At 49.6% G+C, this 21805-nt stretch overlaps 1 protein-coding gene across 1 annotated transcript in view; it reads left to right on the forward strand.

The window, feature by feature from the left end:
* Nucleotides 1-21805, forward strand: part of XPO6 (exportin 6) — a 654194-nt gene that overhangs the window by 257712 nt on the left and 374677 nt on the right. The window contains exon 9 of the mRNA XM_078663046.1: nucleotides 3010-3119. Within this exon, the coding sequence (XP_078519172.1) occupies nucleotides 3010-3119 (110 nt within the window). The remainder of the gene's footprint in view (nucleotides 1-3009; nucleotides 3120-21805) is intronic.

Raw genomic sequence — 21805 nt, forward strand, 5'->3', positions numbered from 1 at the left:
GGCTCCACCTGCCCCTTTATTTCCCTTGATGAACAAAGGATAAGGTTTTAGTGTGACATTTCCTGAAGGGGGACGCACTGCAGCCTCCTCAAAGAGTGAGTTTAGACAGAGCTCTTCATTTTCAAGATTACAGAAAGTTTCAATCGGGGACAATGAGAAGAGGGGTGTTCCTGCTTGTACAGATGCATCTCTCAGCTCTCCCCGAGGAGCGAGTAAAGGGGGCCAAACATCTGTCTGTTCTCCGATCGCACCGGCATATTTGAGGGGGAATAATGGTGTTCAATTTTTTTACTTTTTGCACTTCAAACAACATTACGGAGATCATTTCCAGCATATGATCTGAGCTTAAGACAGATTTCTCCAGTAAAGACAGAATGGAACTTAATAGTCTTTCAATACAAACAAAAAATTCCGAAGGCACGCCATCCCTCTAATTAACCAGCTTTGGTTGTGAACAAGGCAAAAATACATTGTGAATATCATGAGCATCATAGACAGACTCCAGAGAATTACCGTTCAAGAGGCTTGTACTACAATACGAAAGAGGCAAAGAGACGCCTAGGGGAGGCGCTTACAATAGGAGGGTTCTTCTCCTTCGGACTGCTCATTAGATACTAATCCTTCACAGGATGAGCGCTAGGGGCTCCCCAGCCCCTTGTTTGAATTTCAATGTCAATGTCTGGGAGTGTAAAATCTTCCCTTGGATTAAATTTTCCACAGACTGAAGCCTTATCCACCATTGCAGGGACATCCCTCCAGGCATCCTCCCGAGATCCTCTAGCGCACCCAAGCATACCCTCTTCACTAGAACCCTTGCCGGTGTTCCCCTCCATAAGGACAACAAATGCAGCCGCAGTCTTACTGTTTGGTTTTTTCCTATTCAGGGAGATGGTTTGCTGAATCTGTTGGTTAAGAAGATGATCTAAGTTCATGTTTGCGTGCAAAGCAACGCCCGATGCAACGGATGTACCGACAGCAGAGTGCTCCATTTTTGATCGGTTCAAAGGGATGTGTTGGCTCAGTTAAGAATGTTGGAGCCGTTGGAATGAATGGTTACCACATAAACCAGGACCCAGATTTGCACGTGAAGAGGTGTCGGGTGAGAAACTACTTGAGCCCAATTCTGTGCCTGATCTTGTCTGGCCCCTTCCCCTTCACAGGACATTATCAGACTCCCCGCAGAACCATAAGGGCTTTCCCGAGCTTCCCCTGAAGACGGGAGGGGTGGCGTTACTGCGGCAAACTTGGAAAACAAACTTTCTTGCCCCAATGTTGCCTCCACAGGAGTAGTCCGGGGAACTTTCCAAAAGAAGCCCGTGATGGTTGGGTGGGATTTATAGCAAAGGTGCTGTAGATTTCTGGTTCCGCTATATGATCGCCTCAATTTCCTTGTACAGCTAGGAGACGAGGTAAGTACGCGACCAGAGCTTAATTTTCTAGAAGTCATCTCATGCACAAGATAGAAACTTTCGCCTCTCACCCACCACCACCACCACCACCTCCGCTCGAGTGCTCGTAAAATGACCCCTTGCAGCACCAAACACCTGATGCTGCTGTAACTGTGGCTGTCACCCAGCAGACAATCAAAGATAATCAGCTGATCCTGCTGTTCCTTGGGGCTCCTGCCGCTGCGGGGAGTCTCTACGCGGCTCCTGCCGCTGTCGGGCTAATCCCGCTATTCAGGCAGCTCTTGCTACTGCTGGATTGGCTATCGCTGGCTGTCGTTGCCCTCTCGCTGCCCCAGCAGAGAGGCCCTCACAACTGCAGCAAGTTCTAGTGGCCCGCGTTCCACACAGCACCCGGTAATATGGCAATTCAGCAACCGGGGGGCTCCGCAACCCACAGCTCGGAACAGAGTCGGCGAACTTGTGAAGGACGCTTGCACTCAATCGAGAAATGCGCAGCGCGGACAAAGCCAGGGACAGGCACTTCCCTAAATCCCACCAGACGGAATGGAACAAGGCTAGAAGACAGTGCACAGCGTGGCTGACTGCGTTGTAAACGGCTACAGATGCCTGGGCCACACTTCGACCACTCCACGCTTTAAGGTTTTCTGCTTCAACTCTAATCATCTCTAGTCAGGCTTATCAGACTGCCACTGCTCCAGGCCCCAAGGCTCACCTCTCAGTGTTTGCTCCGGTGAACGGCATGCTGTATCTGCTACTGCCTGGCTACATTGTGCAGCCCTTCAGCCTTTTCCCATCTGCTGCATAGCGTTTCGTGACCGCTCCACTTTTGAGTGCTGTTTTCAGCACCCACCGGGGACACTCACTCCTTTCACACAACTCGCCGGTGAAATCCGCAGTCAGCGATAGTCGTTCAGAAGCTGCAACGCATCTGAATCATGAGGATGGCTGGCTGACTGGCAATGGCTCGCTGCTTGCGGTACGTAGCAAGGGCAGCGAGATTTGACATTTCTTTTGAATGTGCACATTGGAGAATTAATATGTGAACAATAACAGGAGATATAATGTACACTGAGAAACGCAAGCAGTTAGACAATATATAGCTGCAGTGATTATTGATGATTCTCAAACTAATTGTGCGATTTTTAACTGAAAACAGTTTTTAAGCCCTGAAATCATTCATTGTGTTATGTAAAAAGTTTTATTTCGTAAGGACCCACTCTCCAGTGAATACTTAATATAGGAGGACTATTAATATAAACTGAAGCTTGTTCTGAAGTAGTTAGTAAAAAAGAAAATACCCTAATGAGGTGATCCATGCTTACCAAAAGATGTGTTACCTGCTTGTTGAAGGAGTATTTGCTGGAGATTTACCAGGGCATACCAAAGGAATGGTTTGGTTTGATGTTGGACAAAGGGCTTGATAACCTATCAACTGGGTCACTTGATCATTGCAGTTCAGATCGAGAGAGGCGGTGTGAGATAAGTGACCACTATGTTCCTTAGTAATGGTGGACACCCTACATTTGCACTGGAATTATTCTTTGTGAAACTACTTTTCCTGCATCCTGACATTTTCTTATCTATTGTCTTCTCTTTCCAGCCCACGCATGAAGGTTACTTCTCCTGTCTGGACATATGGTCCCAGTTTCTGGATTATCTTACCAATAAAATAAAGAGTCGTCTTGCCGAAAAAGATTCTGTGCTCACCAGGTAAACCACAAAGTGCTTCTGACATGTGTAAGATTCCTCGGTCCATTTTAATGTCTGCTTGGAAGTTGTACTTTTTCACATACTGTTGTGCTGAAAAAGATGCTTATCATGTTTGAAGCATTTAGCATGAATACCAGTTTGAAAATCTGTTATTTGCTGCGATTACTACACCGCAGTAAAAAAAAGTCTTGAGAGACTCTGCTAAAGGAGTGTAATGACGGATGATGATTAATTTAATTAATGTATAAAGGTTCTTTCATGTGCACAGCACTTGTTACACCACAGTGCAATGCAGAAGCAAGTGCCCAGCACAAAATAATATTCCAATAATTTAAATACATATTGCAAATACAAGATGTTGGATTGAAGATAAATATTAACATTTAGACCGGTACTATACATTCAAGATTGATAATAAGTCTAGAATTACAAAGTGTAATTTCAAACTGCCTCTCTCATTTTCTACCTGAAATTCTCATAGGTGTGCTTCATAGCTATCCCTCCACCAACATAGGACCGATAGGGGTGCATTGCCATTCCAGACCCAAGCAATCCATTTTCTTCCCACAATGACGCAATGCAAAATTAAAACCTACAGGTTTGGTCCCAAAATATGTAGGCCGATTATGGTTTGTTTACTGTATTCATCATTTTATTTATACCCTGATAATATCTTGCCAAAATTGTACCAAGCCTGACCATGTAGCAAACATATAAATGCTGTTGGCCTGCGGAGGTGCACATTGAAGCAGTCCGTTATTGCGTTGTGGTATTAGAGTAATGTTTGGACTGCATGGAGAGGAAATTACCAAGTGTTTTTATGGTGGCAGGATAAATATTTTGAATAGGAGGGAGAGGGTGATAGAACACCAAGTATTATTGCTTTATTTGCTGAGAGTGGCATGATATGTTATTTATAACATTGAAGTTTACAGAATTGCTAGAAGTGCTAGGAAGAGGACCGTTGAACCCACTACAGCCGACATCGTGTCCGTGACCCTGGCCCAGAAGGGAACTATCTCAGGGCACTCCCATAATATGTGGTAGAAGGTGCCTTCCCCGTGACAACCCCGTGCACAAAGGGCAGACTGACTCCTTCCCCAGGCATATAGGTGTGTATGAGGGTAGTAAATGCGATGTAGAATTTTGAGATGCACCAACCTGAACCTACAACTAATTGCTATTTCACGTGGGCTCTGCAAGGCATCCTGCCAGTCGTCGTCTTCCAGGGCACCGATGTCCCTGACCCACTCCTCACGAAGCGCCACCAAGGGGTCCGCCATATTTTTCATTAATTTGCGGTATATGGTGAATGTGGGCTTTTCTAGTATAGGATCCAGGAGCAATCTATTCTCCATGGGAGAATACTCCGGTATTGACGTGTCACTTCTTATGTGTGAGCGCAAGGCGTGAATGAGGCGTATGTAGTGATAGTGTTGTGAGTCGTGAAGGTCATATTCCTTTTTGAGGGGCGTTCCCTTTCCAGACGTCCCCCAAATACACCATGTCAATGATTTTCCATCCCCTGAAACCGGTCAGTCGAGTCACCTCTGTCAACTGATCCCCAAGCCATAAAGGGGTTCTACCCGTCAGGGAACCCATCCACCCCAGGAACTTGTTTGCCTCCCTCCAGCATTGAACAACCACTCCTGTGTGTGTAGGCCATTCCTTCCGCAGCTTTTGGGCATAGAGCAGTGGCTCACAGTTTCCCCCCGGCATGACCATCCGGTCGACTCTATAGGCCGGTTCTGACCCATCTGCATATACTCAGTCATTAACTACCTGTAGCTGCGAGGCCCAATAATACAATTTGACATCAGGAAGCGCCAGCCCCCCATTGTATACCCCTCTTGTCAGCTTGTGGAGTGCTATCCTTGGGTTACCACCTTCCCAAAGCAGTGTCCGTAGCGCCTGCGATATTAGTGTAAATACCCCCGGTGGAAAATGATACGGTGTGTTTTGTAGAATGTAGAGGAGCCTCAGTAGTGCTAGCATCTTAAACATTGCAGCCCGGCCCATGAGGGAGAGAGGCAGCGATCTCCAATGGCTCACGTCTGACACGAGGCGTGTTAGTTGGGGCTCCAGGTTCCTAGCAATGAACTCCCCCCTGTCCCTGTAACATATATCCCCAAATATTTGAACCCGTCTGTGGCTACTAAGGCGGGACACCTAGTCGGAATCGCGGGGGGACCCGAAAGCGGAAAGATCACTGAGGTCACCCAATTAATTGTATAGCCAGAGTAACTGCCGAATAATTCAAAAAGGTGTAACGCCTGCACTATCAAGTGGTATGGTCTACCCATATATAACACAATATCGTTGGCGTATAAAGAGATACGCTCTTCCCCCTCATCAGTCAGCGCCAAGCCCCAAAATGACCATTCTGTCCTGATCCAATGAGCCAACGGCTCCAGGGCCAAGGCAAGCAGGAGGCGGGACAGGGCCACCCCTGTCTGGTACCCCTCCGCAAAGGGAAGACTCTGGACACGGTTCCATTAACTCTCACCCTCGCCATAGGCTGCTTGTAAAGGAGATGCACCCAACTTCAGAAAGTCGGGCCGAAGCACGGTTTCTGGAGCACCATAAACAGGTATGGCCATTCAATACTATCGAATGCTATTGAGACGTCCAGCACCATCAATGCCGTCTGAGTGTTCCTCACATTCTCTGTCATATAAAGTACACCATAAGGACGACGTAAGTTGTGACGGGTGCTCCTGCGTGGCATAAACCCTGATTGGCCAACATGCGCTAGGTCTGGTAAAACCGATACCAGTCTTATCGGCCAAGGCCTTGGCCAGGACCTTGGCCTCTACATTGATATTCGAAATTGGGCGGTAAGAACAACATGGGTCTGCCGGCTTCCCTGCTTTATGAATAACGACAATCAGTGCCTTCCGCTGATCGGATGGGAGCCTACCCAGCTCCCGCTCCTTCCAGTACATCTGAAGGAGGGGGTTAATAATGACGTTTGCCTACCATTTATATAGCTCTACTGGCAGCCCGTTTGGTCCTGGCACCTTCCCGGACTGAAGGGAGTTTAGGGCGTTCCCCATTTCTTCCCTGGTTAATGCTGTCTTGAGGCGGTCTCTTTGGTCATGTGAAGTCCTGTAAGAACTCCACGCAATCTTGTTCAGTCCTGGTGCAGACCGGAGAGTACACCCCTTCGAAGTATGACGCCAACGCTTCTGCTATGTCTGTTCTAGTGGAGACTAGGGAGCCCGCCGCGCACCTCAGCGACCCATGAGCGCTCCCTATCTCGCCGCTCGAGCCACGCTAGTAGCTTCAGGGCCTGGTCTCCCACGTCATAACTTCGATGTTGCATGACGGGAGAGTAGGCACGCGCCTCTCCGTCCGCCAGGACCCGGAGTTCCCTCTGTTTGTCAGTCAAAGTGTGACAGAGGTCAACAGAAGAAGTGATGTTAACATCCTGTTCGAGCCTCTCCATTTCGCTTCCTAGTTGGCTGATCTGCAGGGATTCTTCTTTCTTTTGGGCACCAATCGGAGCCTGGGCCTGCCCTCTCAGAACAGTCTTATAAGCTTCCCATAGCGTGATATGGGACTCACCGAGCCCTGGTTTTCTTAAAGTAAAGCTGAGAACCCTCTCGGAGTTTACCTCCTATGGTCTCATCACGGATGCGCCACTGATCTATCCTCTGGAAGGACACACTATTGATCACCGGACCCCTAAGAATGACGCTGACCGGGGAGTGATCAGAAATTCCCCAGGCGAGAATGTGAGGTTCAGCAAAGTCTCCCAGCTGATCAGTGCATGTGAAAAAGTGGTCAAGTCGGGAAAAGGACCCATGTCGGGCAGAATAGAACGTGTATTGTCGGTGTGAGGGATCAGGAGTGCACCACAGGTCTCTAAGCCCCATGGTGATAGTAAAACCATTCAGCTCCCACTCCCCCCTAGAGCCCCGCCCATCGCCAGAACGGTCCAAGTCAGCGTCTATAACTGCACTGGTGTCACCACCCATCAGGAGGACTCCGTGGTGGAGGTTCGCCAGAAAGGAGCCCAGTCGTGTGAAAATCGAAGAATGTACACCTGCTGGAATGTAGCAGGAGCAAAGAACTATGGTACGCCCCTCCCATCTCCTCAACGGTATTGTTATTGTATGCATTTTCCTCTCCGCGTATCCATAAGATCGTAAAAGTCTCATCTTTGGTCGAAAACATTGTGGGCGGCCTTCGGGTCTAGCCGCGTTGGTCCAGTCTTCTGCCGATGGAGCAGACTCTGTTTCAGTTCTGTCCTCGGTGCCACTCCCAAGTATCCTTGCACCGATCTACACCAATTCGTCAACTTTTTTATCTCTCCGGAGCACAAGGAAGAAAATTGTGAAGCCTGTCGGTCGTTCCGATACAAAAAGACTCTTCGAGATCATCTGGCTCGTCGACGAGAAATGCAGCATCAAAGCACTCCACCTACTCCGGATATCTTCGGAACAGAATCCAAAAAGAAGCGACAGCTGTGGAAGAAGAGGATGCCTTTTCGGTCGCAGAATCATATTCCGACCTAGAGATCAAATTCGAGTCCAAAGACATTCCAGCGGAACCGGTGGTCGTGAGTACTAAAACCCCTGTACCCCATAAACTATTTTCCACTTAACATAAGACTCACTCGGCCAAGGGCACCGAAAAAAGTGATCAGGACTTCCTGCTCGGAAACGACCCGAGACCGATCGTCTTCGGACCTGAAACATATCGCTCCGAAAGACTAATCAGGTTCGGAGCCAAAATCCTCCGTTTAGAAACAAAAGTCCGCTTCGGCGCTGAAACCTTCCGTTTCCAAGGACTAGGACAAGTCTGGTTCGGCACCGAAACTTTTTTCTCCTACATCGAAAGAAGCTATTTCAGATCCCCTGGAACCTGTCTTGGGCTGATTTTATGGGCCTGTTCTAGGGTGCGCAATTCTCCTTCCAGCATCAGTCTTTCCTTGGTCCTCTGTTTGACTGCCAAGATTAACGCCACGCATTGGTTTCTTTGCACCACCTTAATGTGTCCCAGTAATTGGTAGGGGATTTGTCTTGGTTATTCAGCTAAAAAATTCTCTAATGGTCTTTGGTAGATCGTCCTGTAACTGTCTATCTCGAATAAAGACCTGAGGGAAGAACCAGCAATTCTATTTAGGTGGGGGGTAGTTCCACTCCAGGGAGGTGACTTCTGACGCATGGTCAGAGATTGTTATTGAGTGAATCATCGTTTCTCGAACTTCTTGGGCGAGGGCCCGGCTACGGAACACGTAGTCTAGTCTGAAGTAAGTGTGGTGGATGTGAGAGAAAAAGGTATAATCTCTGTCCTCACGGTGTTGCTCCCTCCATGCATCAAGTAAGAGAGGAGTTGGCAAGAGGAGTAAGCCTAACGGCTAGTGCGGTCGACCGCGAATCTGGGGAACTGGGTTTGAGTCTCTGCAACGACGCTGAACATCCTGTGATTCTGGGCAAATCACTTAATCTCCCCGTGCCTAACAAAAAATGAATGTGTCTTCATGTATTGCAACTGGTGCTATGTAAAGCCCTCTGATACCTTCGGGTCAAGTTCGTGCTATATAAAACTCGGTAAGAAATAGAAAAAAAAGTAATACCAGATCGCCCATCTCCTGTTTCAAGCTTTTTGTGAAGCTACCAGTGTGGGCCCTGTGGGGCGGGGTACTATCCGTGCCAGAGTGCCATGTAAGGTTAAAGTCCCCCATGAGAATTAAACCCCCCTCCGTGAAGCCCCCTAGTAGTGTTAATAGAGTTGTTACATATGCCACCAGATTGGTGTTTGGTGCGTAGACTGCTGCAGTAGTACACATTTTTCCTCCAATACGCCCTTTCACCAGGACCACCCTGCCCTCTTTATTTGTTGTATAGACCTCTGTTTGGAGTTTTAGTGAGGAGTGAAATAGTAGCACCACACCATTATTTTGTGGAAGCGGAGGATTTGTATATCAAGAGGTACATCTTATGTTTTAGCATATGGTCATCCAACCTTTTGAGATGGGTCTTCTGAAGTGCCACAATATCATAATGCTGGTCTAGTAAATATTTCCATACCTTATGACATTTGGCCGGAGCATTTACACCCCAGATGTTCCATGTAAGAAGAGTGACTCCCATAGTGATGATTGTGACTCTCCTCTCTTGCCTCTGAGTCTTCCCCTCCCGGAGCATATCCTCTACTTCACTTCCCCAACCCCCTTCCCTCCTCTCATCCCAGGGATCCCTCCGCATCGCATATTACCATTCTGAGCATTTTGTTGCTGTTGTCCCAAGTCACTGAGTAACCCCTACAAAAAGAAAAAAGACAAACAACAAAGCTATTAGGAACAACGGGTTCCAAATCTATTCCACTGATGTGGTAAGTGAGGATCATAGGAGGCGATTTGAACCGAGATCGCAACCATGGCTATAGTGCAGCAAACTGCATGCAAGAGTGCACATCGGCTACAATAATGTTCTATGCAACGTTTATTCGTCGATTAATGATTGCAACAGTTTTGAGTAAAGCGTAGACAGTAAAGGGGAAGCATTCGGCCATGGCAAATATAGGTAATATTCAGTGTAGAGTGGAACATGTCTAATCTTTTCTTCTCATAGTGTTCATTTCAACTTGATACCGGCAATGTGTCTCAAAGTAGGCGAGTTTGGTGACGTAAAGATCTTACTCGTTAGGCGGTTTTTCTGTTCTTTAGGGGGCCGTTGGGTGAGCCTGAGGCCCACTCTCTGGGCCCCTGTGGTATCCGCTCCAGACTAATTGGGTTTAACAGTTGTGTGTCTGCCTTCAGGCACAGCAATTCCCAAGATCATCAAGCCCTCCTCCATTTCTGTGATGTGATAAGCTCTGTTACGGATTTCAAAGGCCAGACCAAAGGGGTAGGTCCATCTATATTTAATATTTTCTTGCCTATATTTGTCCGTGACAGGTCAGGACTGTTGGCGATGGGCCAGGGTCACTTGTGTTATATCCTGATACAATGCACAGGTGGCTCCTTGGAGCGACACAATGCCAATCTTCCTGGATGCTGGCAGAACAGCTTAATTTGCTTTAAAAGAATGTAGTTTGGCCAGGACATCTCTCGGGCATTGCTTGTCGCCCATCTGCGACTCTCTATTTTAATCTGCACTGTGGCTGTACACAGAACCTCGGCAAAGAGCCCCACCATGAAGGCTCCAAGTCTGGTCCCTGTGCCACCTCCTCCAGATTCTAATGTCTTGCCAGGATCTCTTTTCCAGGTCCTAACTTTTTAGTAGGACCACTTGTAGTTGCGCTTGGATGGTGTGTAATGTCATTTATCCGGTCTGTGCGTTGTTCAAGCTCTAGTGTTTTAGTTTCCATATCCACCACTCTACACACCACCAAGTCCATATCTAGGTGTAGTGTGGTCAGTCTATCATTAAGATCAGTCTTGTGTATCTTTAGGGAGGTAGCCATGTCCGCTTTGAGTTCCTCCTGCAGCTCCTTTTTTAAAACGCTCACTGAGGCAAGAAGTTCTTCCTTTGTGAAAGCTATCTTGTCCTCCCCCCTCAAGCGTGTCTGCTGCTACCGAAGTCGCAGGAGCAGTGTAGCTGGACACTCTTTTACTTAGTTGTTTTTTCAGCGGCGTAAAGAGTCTTTGTGCTGTCCGGCATGGGTGGGGAAGGCAGACAAGGAGTACAGGCACTCTTGAAGAGGCAGGTCCTGACCCAGAGCAAGTATCGGGGGATGCGAGACTGGGATGGGTTATGCAGAGGACAGTGCCTCCCCTGGCGTAGTTGTAGGTTCAATATCTTCAGTTATAGTATCTGTGGGGCCCCAGACTGCCTGGTCCTATGTGTCGCCGTTCACTCTCCAGCTTATGGTGAAGCGTCACAGCCCTCTCCGGCGGTTCCCGGGTAGTCGCTACAGGTGGAGGGGTTAGTTCCTTCCTGGAAGGAGAGCCACAGAGGTCCGCCCCCTGTTTTCTTACATCTGCTCTACATTCGGTTCCATCTCTTTGCACTGAGAAACGATTCCCTCAATGCACAAACTGTCTGCAGTGTAGTGTTTTCACCGGCCTGCCATGTCAAGGTCAGGCAAAGTGATTGGAGTTACCACTAGCACTGCTTGTAGGTATAGAGGGGCAATCCTCAGCCCAAGGTCCATCATTCTCATCAGGCATATATCTCCCAGGCCCACAAATAGCCCCTAATCATGTTGTTCCGCTGCTCCTCTTTCAACACCAAGTCGGGCCACCGAGCCGTCATCTTGGAGTCAAGACAGGCTGTGGCTCCCAACTCAGCTGTCCTCCAGCCACAGTGCTGGTGCTGCCTCCGGTAGAACGTCAGGCCAGGACTCGGTTCAGGTGCTCTCACAGGGCAGCGGGTGTTCCCCCATGGTCCGATACAACACGGTGGATGATGGGAGGGGGAGGGGGCGGGGGGGGGGGGTGGTTGCCCGCATGCCAGTTCCCTCCATGCGTCACTCTCATGCTCACCAGTGCGGTCCGAGACCTGTAGGCCCTCTACGCTTCCTTCGAAGAATGCCGCAATGTCAAACTAGCTTCGCTGTAGTGCCAGCATCCTTCCGCAACGCAACCAGGTGACGGACATCTTGGCGATGTTCGTGGTGCATCCGCCCATCAACACCGTGCTCGTCCGGGCCCATGGACATCCTCCATCATCCAGTGTCAATCGTCCGATGCCTGAAGTTTTGTTACCAAACAAAAAAATAGCTCACCTGATTAATGTAGCATGATTAGTTAGGAAAACAATGCCACTCATTTCTGATCAAGTCGTGTGCATCCTTTCTAACGAAGACTAGCTGGTATTTTAAAGGTTTTTGCCCTTAGCCTATAGAGAAGTATAGATAGCTAACGGTGAATAATGGGGATGTTTTTAACTGATTGGGAAACAAATAGACAACAAGCACTTTACTCACAGGATCCGATCTGTGTGACATCAAATAGACAAGAGTGAAGCTCGAGATGTCTGTGATTTCACTCCCAACTCTAAGGTAAAAAAACTCCCCTTTATTTACTTTGTAAAACCTACCAGGTAGTGCAGTTGTCTGGTTGCTAAAGACTTGGTGATATTTTGAAAGCGGAGCTAAGAATGTACTCCACCTATTGGTTACCCTAGGCTTTGTGGTTTGTAATTCACATTACTTGCTTTCGATTTGCTGGCTTTTTGTTTTAGGCTGCCCAGTAGGCCTTTGTCCCTCACCATCGCTACTTGTGTTCTTTCACTAGTGCTTGCTTTCTGTAAACATGCCTTTACATTTTATTCCTATCTTGTCACATTTGCTGTGCTTTCAAAAGCTGAGGTCAAATGTTCGGTTCTGTCTTCCGAGGTTTGAAAGAAAAGGCTTTTTGTCTAGCACACAACATGTAAATGTCTGTAAATTAACTTGCAAATTTTTCAGAATAAATCAGAATTAGGAAAGAACAAACGAGGCACATTTTTTTTGCAACTGTGAAGTGTGCTAGAAACAAATATTTTAATATGATCAAAGAAGTCAATAAAGTGGGTGATGCCATTTCTACACTATATCATTTGTGTGCTTTGTTTTACCAGTAAAACTGTATGTCTGTGCAAATGTAATGGTCATTTCAATTGAAAATGTGTGTCTGTAATGTCAGTGCAGGAGATGGGGGGGAATCTTATTTTATTTATTTGAAAGGTTTTATATAGCGCTGGCTAGACCCGGAGGTATCAGAGTGCTTTACATGAGTAAAAGATACATCGATTACAAAGGTTACACAGTCATTGGAGCATAGCTACATAGCTACATAGTTACATGTTAGGTTGAGACAAACAATAAGGAAATATGCATAAGGGAAAAAGCAGGAAAGGGGAGAGATTCAAGGGAGAGAGGGTAGGAGCAGGAAAGTAGACCGCGAAAGAAAGAGGGAAAGAGGAGGTGGAGGGTGAGAAACACAGCATGAAAGTAGAGGGGAAGGGTGACGGGGTCACAAACAGGTAGACGAGTAATAGTTACGGCCAAAGTCCAGTAAGCTGTGATCCAGGGGAAGTGGTATCATTCCCCCAATTCCGTTGCGAGAGGCTCCCTTAATGCAGTGAACACTCTCAGAGGGGTCTCTGAGACTCCAAGGCCTACCTGCAGGATCCTACCCCAAAAAGGGGAGAGGGAGTGCTTTGGCAAGGGACGCCATACCATACCTCAACTGTGAGTGCCTCCCTTTACACAGTGAACTCTCTCAGAGGAATCACTGAGACTCCAGAGTATAAGTAATTGGATCTTTCCCCAACAATGGGAGAAGGAGTGCTTAGTTAAAGGGCACAAGGGACAAGGGCTAGGAGAGATTATGGGGAGAGGGGATAGGAGCAGAGGAAGTAGACAAAGAATGAAAGAGGGAAAGCGGTAGGGAAAGGTGTTAGAGAGCATGAAAGGGGGGGTGAAGGGGGCACAAGCCGGTAAACAGGTAGATCTCAGCAACAATGTTGCGAGAATTCGTAAGAGGGAGGGGAGGTAGGAGCCATAGCAGGGAGACGAGGAAGAACTGTGCACAATGTCCGGCTGGGTAGGTGACGGTCAAGGGGAAACCAAGGCCAATCTCCTCTATAGCCGCCAAGCAGCTCCACCGGGAATCAGCCATGTTGCTCCGGTCTCAGAGTTCAAGAAAAACAGTTTTGAACAGATACATAGGCTACAATTGCATGGTGCAGAACGGAAGAACTTGTCCCCACTAGAGGACAGAGGAAAAAGAGGGGAGGGGAGATATAAAACAATCTAGATAAGGAGGAGGAGGCTGCCATTTAGGCTGCAGAGGAAACAAAAGCTGAGGCAGACGCCATTTTAAGGTCAGACACGTCAAGTCCAGGCCTCTGTAGGTCCCTGTGTAGGCGTTGAGGCGGTAGTTGGTCTCAGCCATGATGAAGCCCAGTTCAGAGGAGGAAGCAACCAGCTCTAACCACCTGGACGCCATTTAGAAGCCACCTCCCTCATTCATATCTGCAGCGACCGACCGCACAAGTTTGCCTCAGGGTGCCTCCAGTGTCCGCCTATAGCCCCTCTCCGCACCCGGCCAATTTAACCAACCTCTGGGATAGTCGCCGGGCTCTGGTCTCCAGTGTGACCACAATTGCCCCTCGAGGATCAATTAGGCTCTACTGGTAAAAATTCCTCCAAACCTCCATCATAGGGGTCTTATCTGATGTCCGCCATCTTCTTAAGGTCAGGCAAAGTTAAAAAATTGCTCCTGCGGTCACTTAGAAAGATCTTGCCCCCAAACCGGCCCCTTCTTACTCCCAATATCTCCTGCCGTATCGGGAGACTAAACTGACTTTTATTGTGGCCTTTTCACCGTCTCAGGTGATCGATGCCCAGTGGGCACCATGCTGAGGTCAGGCACAGACCACGCTAGCTTTTCAACTCTAACTCTGTGCCTTCAGTTTGCCAAGGGGTCATCCCTGGTCCCCCGGCCCTCTGTGCAGTCTGCCGGGTGTTCGGACGGCCCTTGAACTCACCGCCTCTGATCAGGACAACCCCAGAGCACCAGGCAGGCAGCTGATGTTTCCCTCGCCGCCTCAGGTAACTCCTCCAAAGTCCCGTGGTGGGCGCTAACCATTGCTCGCTTTGGCTCTTCCCAGCTCTGGCCAATGACACAGTTCGCCCCCAATCACTGCAGGTTCCCATGTGGGCTCTACTAGAGGCGAGCCGCGGAAACAAGCCAAGTCGTGCCTCCGCAGTCTCGCGTTCGGGCATCCACCACGCACTGTAGTGTAGCACTTACCCGCCCACAAGAGGCACAAAATCCGCGATCCACACGTTTTCTCCACAGTTGAGAGCTTTACTGCAGTAGGTGCACACAAAAGATGTAGGGCTCTCCTTTTGCACCACAACAGTCAATTCACTTTAGACCTCCTTTCCTTGTAATTTATGTTCGAGGCATGTGGGCTGCTGAATTCCTATCTGTGCATAGATCGCCGCCTAGTGTTGGGTCCGGATGATTGCACTTTGTTGTCTTGGAAGAGTCTTCGAAGTATCACGAGATAGGTGACTCCTCCCCTGGACTACAGTGCGCATGGGCATCTTCCCCATCCTCAGATTGTTTTTTTCCGCCATTGGGTTCGAATGCTAACTCCTATACTCCAACTTCGGAATCGAAAACAAAACTTTTCTAAAGAACAAAAGGCCTTCGACTTCGACGGTATTGTTCCCGTTCGGTACCTCTCTACTTGATCCACCTTTCCATCTCGACTCGGTCGTCGACGCGGGCCGTTGGGCCTTTTCGACACCACGTGAGCCTACCGTCGATGGAAAGAAGCCTGTTTAAAAGGTGCCCACAATGCCACTCCAAGTTCCCACATACTGACAAACACTCAGTATGCAACAAGTGCCTTTTCCCAGACCATAGGGAAGAAACCTGCCCAGCCTGCGCCCAGTTTCGGTCGAAGAAAACTATACGGATCCGACGGGCCAGGCAAGAAATGCAGCGACAGGCACCGGAACGGGAACCGGACCCGGACAACATCTTCGATGATGACCAGGAATTACCGGAAGCTCCAGACTCGGTCCTAGAGATCGTCACCGGCGAAGACTACTCGGACTCCGATGATGAGATCCCACCGGGGCAAATCGTGAGTACACTGCCCCCGACACCAATTACGCTGTTACTAAAGGCTCCGGTCGAGGCATCCCCAAAAGGCCTTAGCCAAGATCCGAAAAAAGTTTGGCCAGCCCCGTGATCCAGCTCGGCTCGGAAACCGAAACCTTCAGAGTCCCCCGGGCCCAGTATCATCACCCCGAAAAAGGTTCCAGAGCCAAAAAAGGTCGTCGACCCGAAGGGCGTCGAACCAAAAAAGGCCGTACAGCCCAAAAGCGTCGAGCCAAAGAAGACTGCCGACCACAAGAAGGCCGCTCAGCCAAAAACTGTCGACCCCAACAAGGTAGTCTAACCTAACAAGGGCACGCAGCCAAAGGGCGCCGAACCGAAGGTCGCAGACCCGAACAAGCCTACTGCTCCAAAAACAGTCTACCCGCCAAAGGTCGCCGACAAAAAGGGTGTCGTACCAAAGTCCGTAGCACGGCCGGAAAAACCTGCCGACCCAAAGGCAAGTGCTCTGAAGACACCAGTCGATCCGAAAAAGAACATCGACTCGGAAAAGGACACTCACCCCAAAAAATCTGCGGAGCACAAAAAACGTGTCGATCTGAAAGTTCCGGTCGACCCCAAATCACTCGTCAACCCGAAAAAAGGGACCGAGCCGAAGAAAACACCAAAAGTCGTCGACAAACAAGGTGTTACCGACCCCAAAAAGTCTAACACTCACCCTAGGACTGTAGAGGAAGAACTCTTCCACCCAGATCCATAAGACGACCAGGCAAAAATATTTATAAAACCAGACACTGGTAAAGTTACCATCCTGCACAGGAAAAAGAGACCATTGGACACCTGATCTCATTCCCCTATTCCATTAAAGACAAGCATTAGAAATGCAATTGGGCTCGGATTTATTTGAGTTTGAGATAATGGCATTGTAAATGCCAATGTCTTTTTGCCATGTGTTATGGAGTGTGTGCATGTGGTGTGTAGTGGAAGTATGTTGGTTGAATTGTAATTTTACCAATGGTGGCATGCTGTGCTTTATATGAATATGTTTAAAAGTAAAGTGTACCATACTGCGATTGCTTGGTGGAAAAGTGCACTGCCGGCTGGAGGTGTGTGTGCCTGGTGGAAGGGTGCACTGACGGCTGGTGGGTGTGTGCTTGGTAAAAGCGTGCACAGATGGATGATGGCTGTTGGTGTTTGTGCATGGTGAAAGCATTCATTGACGGCTGGGGGTGTGTTGTTGTGTGTGTTGTTTTCTGTGTGCTGGTGAGTGTGTGCTGGTGAGTCTGTGGGGGTGAGCCTGGGGAGTGAGTGTGGTGGTGAGTGTGTTGTGTTGAGTGGTGACAAGTGTGTGGTGTTGAGAGACTGAGGTGTGTGGTTTGTGTGTGCGTTATGTGTGTGTGGTGTATGTGTGTGTGGTGTTTTCTGCACACTCACACACTGCCCCGTAACATTCACACACTGCTCACCCGCACACTCCCAATGTCACCCTGCATAGTCACACACTGTCACATAGTCACACACTCAGCAGCACACAGCACTCAACAACACTCTGCCCTCAACAGTACACAGCACTCTGCCCTCAACAGCACACAGCACTCTGCCCTCAACAGCACACAGCACTCTGCCCTCAACAGCACACAGCACTCGGCCCTCAACAGCACACAGCACTCTGCCCTCAACAGCACACAGCACTCGGCCCTCAACAGCACACAGCACTCAACAGCACACAGCACTTTGCCCTCAACAGCACACAGCACTCTGCCCTCAACAGCACACCGCACTCTGCCCTCAACAGCACACATCACTCTGCCCTCAACAGCACACAACAACACACAGCACTGCACTCAACAGCACTCTGTCCGCAACAGCACTCTGTCCGCAACAGCACTCTGTCCGCAACAGCACTCTGTCCGCAACAGCACTCTGTCCGCAACAGCACTCTGTCCGCAACAGCACTCTGCCCTCAACAGCCCTCTGCCCTCAACAGCACTCTGCCCTCAACAGCCCTTAACAGCACTCTGCCCTCAACAGCACTTAACAGCACTCTGCACTCAACAGCATTCTGCACTCTGCACTCAACAGGATTCTGCACTCTGCACTCAGCAGGATTCTGCACTCTGCACTCAGCAGCATTCTGCACTCTGCACTCAGCAGCATTCTGCACTCAGCACTCAACAGCACTCAACTGCCCTATGCCCTCAACTGCCCTATGCCCTCAACTGCCCTATGCCCTCAACTGCCCTATGCCCTCAACAGCACTCTGCCCTCAACAGCACTCTGCCCTCAACAGCACACAGCACTCAACAGCACACAGCACTCAACAGCACACAGCACTCAACAGCACACAGCACTCAACAGCACACAGCACTCAACAGCACACAGCACTCAACAGCACACAGCACTCTGCACTCAACAGCACTCAACAGCACTCTGGCCTCAACAGCACTCTGGCCTCAACAGCACTCTGGCCTCAACAGCACTCTGGCCTCAACAGCACTCTGGCCTCAACAGCACTCTGGCCTCAACAGCACTCTGGCCTCAACAGCACTCTGGCCTCAACAGCACTCTGGCCTCAACAGCACTCTGGCCTCAACAGCACTCTGGCCTCAACAGCACTCTGCCCTCAACAGCACTCTGCCCTCAACAGCACTCTGCCCTCAACAGCACTCTGCCCTCAACAGCACTCTGCCCTCAACAGCACTCTGCCCTCAACAGCACTCTGCCCTCAACAGCACACAGCACTCTGCCCTCAACAGCACACAGCACTCTGCCCTCAACAGCACACAGCACTCATCAGCACCCAGCACTCAACAGCACACAGCACTCAACAGCACACAGCACTCAACAGCACACAGCACTCAACAGCACACAGCACTCAACAGCACTCAACAGCACACAGCACTCAACAGCACACAGCACTCAACAGCACTCTGCCCTCAACAGCACACAGCACTCTGCCCTCAACAGCACACAGCACTCTGCCCTCAACAGCACACAGCACTCATCAGCACCCAGCACTCATCAGCACCCAGCACTCATCAGCACCCAGCACTCATCAGCACACAGCACTCAACAGCACACAGCACTCAACAGCACTCTGCCCTCAACAGCACTCTGCCCTCAATAGCACACAGCACTCTGCCCTCAACAGCACACAGCACTCATCAGCACCCAGCACTCAACAGCACACAGCACTCAACAGCACACAGCACTCAACAGCACACAGCACTCAACAGCACACAGCACTCAACAGCACACAGCACTCAACAGCACACAGCACTCTGCCCTCAACAGCACACAGCACTCATCAGCACCCAGCACTCATCAGCACCCAGCACTCATCAGCACCCAGCACTCATCAGCACCCAGCACTCATCAGCACCCAGCACTCAACAGCACTCTGCACTCAACAGCACTCTGCACTCAACAGCACTCTGCACTCAACAGCACTCTGCCCTCAACAGCACTCTGCCCTCAACAGCACTCTGCCCTCAACAGCACTCTGCCCTCAACAGCACTCTGCCCTCAACAGCACTCTGCCCTCAACAGCACTCTGCCCTCAACAGCACTCTGCCCTCAACAGCACTCTGCCCTCAACAGCACTCTGCCCTCAACAGCACTCTGGCCTCAACAGCACTCTGGCCTCAACAGCACTCTGGCCTCAACAGCACTCTGGCCTCAACAGCACTCTGGCCTCAACAGCACTCTGGCCTCAACAGCACTCTGGCCTCAACAGCACTCTGGCCTCAACAGCACTCTGGCCTCAACAGCACTCTGGCCTCAACAGCACTCTGCCCACAACAGCACACAGCACTCAACTGCACACAGCACTCAACTGCACACAGCACTCAACAGCACACAGCACTCAACAGCACTCTGCCCTCAACAGCACTCTGCCCTCAACAGCACTCTGCCCTCAACAGCACTCTGCCCTCAACAGCACTCTGCCCTCAACAGCACTCTGCCCTCAACAGCACTCTGCCCACAACAGCACTCTGCCCACAACAGCACTCTGCCCACAACAGCACTCTGCCCACAACAGCACTCTGCCCACAACAGCACACAGCACTCAACAGCACACAGCACTCAACAGCACACAGCACTCAACAGCACACAGCACTCAACAGCACACAGCACTCAACAGCACACAGCACTCAACAGCACACAGCACTCAACAGCACACAGCACTCAACAGCACACAGCACTCAACAGCACACAGCACTCAACAGCACACAGCACTCAACAGCACACAGCACTCAACAGCACACAGCACTCAACAGCACACAGCACTCAACAGCACACAGCACTCTGCCCTCAACAGCACTCTGCCCTCAACAGCACTCTGCCCTCAACAGCACTCTGCCCTCAACAGCACTCTGCCCTCAACAGCACTCTGCCCTCAACAGCACTCTGCCCTCAACAGCACTCTGCCCTCAACAGCACTCTGCCCTCAACAGCACTCTGCCCTCAACAGCACTCTGCCCTCAACAGCACTCTGCCCTCAACAGCACTCTGCCCTCAATAGCACTCTGCCCTCAATAGCACTCTGCCCTCAATAGCACTCTGCCCTCAATAGCACTCTGCCCTCAATAGCACTCTGCCCTCAACAGCACTCTGCCCTCAACAGCACTCTGCCCTCAACAGCACTCTGCCCTCAACAGCACTCTGCCCTCAACAGCACTCTGCACTCAACAGCACACAGCACTCAACAGCACACAGCACTCAACAGCACACAGCACTCAACAGCACACAGCACTCAACAGCACACAGCACTCAACAGCACACAGCACTCAACAGCACACAGCACTCAACAGCACACAGCACTCAACAGCACACAGCACTCAACAGCACACAGCACTCAGCAGCACACAGCACTCAACAGCACACAGCACTCAGCAGCACACAGCACTCAACAGCACACAGCACTCAACAGCACACAGCACTCAACAGCACACAGCACTCACAGCACACAGCACTGCACTCTGCACCCAACAGCACACACCACTCTGCACTCAACAGCACACAGCACTCTGCACTCAACAGCACACAGCACTCTGCACTCAACAGCACTCTGCCCCCAACAGCACCGTAGCGCTGCTCTTTAACGTAAACGACAGACGGGTGCCGTGCACAGTATGTTCGCTTGGGAGCCTTGAGATTACCGGCTCAGGATTATCCCTCCTGGTAGGTTTTGCATATGCACCCTTTAAACACAGTGTTTAAAATATTGGGGGTTAAGAAGGGTCCTTCATTTCTCTCCGTTGGTTTGCGGTAGCCTCATTTACGTTCTGTTTACAGAGGTGGGGCTCCTCCTCCACATTGGATGTGGCTGCCTCATCCAGCACGTAATGTTTACAGAGGTGCCCCCTCCCGCGTTGCCTGTTGTCTGAGCCTTGATTTACACAGCACAGATGGCAGACACCATCGGAAGCAGTAGATCAGTGGAGGCTTGCGCGCGCACTCCCCTCTCGGAAACGCAAGTTACATGCATAATTAAATATCGTGTTAGCCTCGTTTTGCACAAGGTGCTTGTGAGGATGGGTCTTAACAGTTCGCATCTGTGTTGAGCTCTTCTATTTTGACTTCCCGAGTCACCTATACCAGGATTATACTTTGTGTTTCATATATTGTTTGTTTACGAATGCGCTGATTATCGTGGGCTAGACTTGTTTCCTGCAGATCATAATGTGTTCTGCTGTCATTTGTTTGGCCGCAATGTCAGTATAAACCTGGCTTGGAAACAGCACGCATATAGGCAATTCTGGCTGGTGAAAGGTAGCTGTCTAGTCATACCAGGCTTTTAGAAGAGATGGTTGGTTTATCATGCTCAAATTGTTTTCAGTGAGTGTTATCTTGCAACACATTATTTGGTACAATATGTATGCATTTGCAGAATGCATGAGGGTAGCTAAAGGGTTGCTGTGTGTTGCGAAGTGAAACCGATCCATACGTAATATTAATTTTACATTTCACCGGGGAAAGCACTATCATGGCACGCATTATTTGGAGAAGAAACAAATAAAATAATACTGTGAATACAATTAACAAAGGCACACTGTTGCCTGAAGTCGTACTTAAACGAAAGTGCACTGTGAAATTTTTTCAAGCTGCTTAACTAAAACGACTACGAAATCAAACAAAGGGAGCTGCGCGCTGAGCGCTGCTGAAT

Source organism: Lissotriton helveticus, chromosome 10 (assembly GCF_964261635.1).
Source record: "Lissotriton helveticus chromosome 10, aLisHel1.1, whole genome shotgun sequence".
NCBI classification, from domain to species: Eukaryota; Metazoa; Chordata; class Amphibia; order Caudata; family Salamandridae; genus Lissotriton; species Lissotriton helveticus.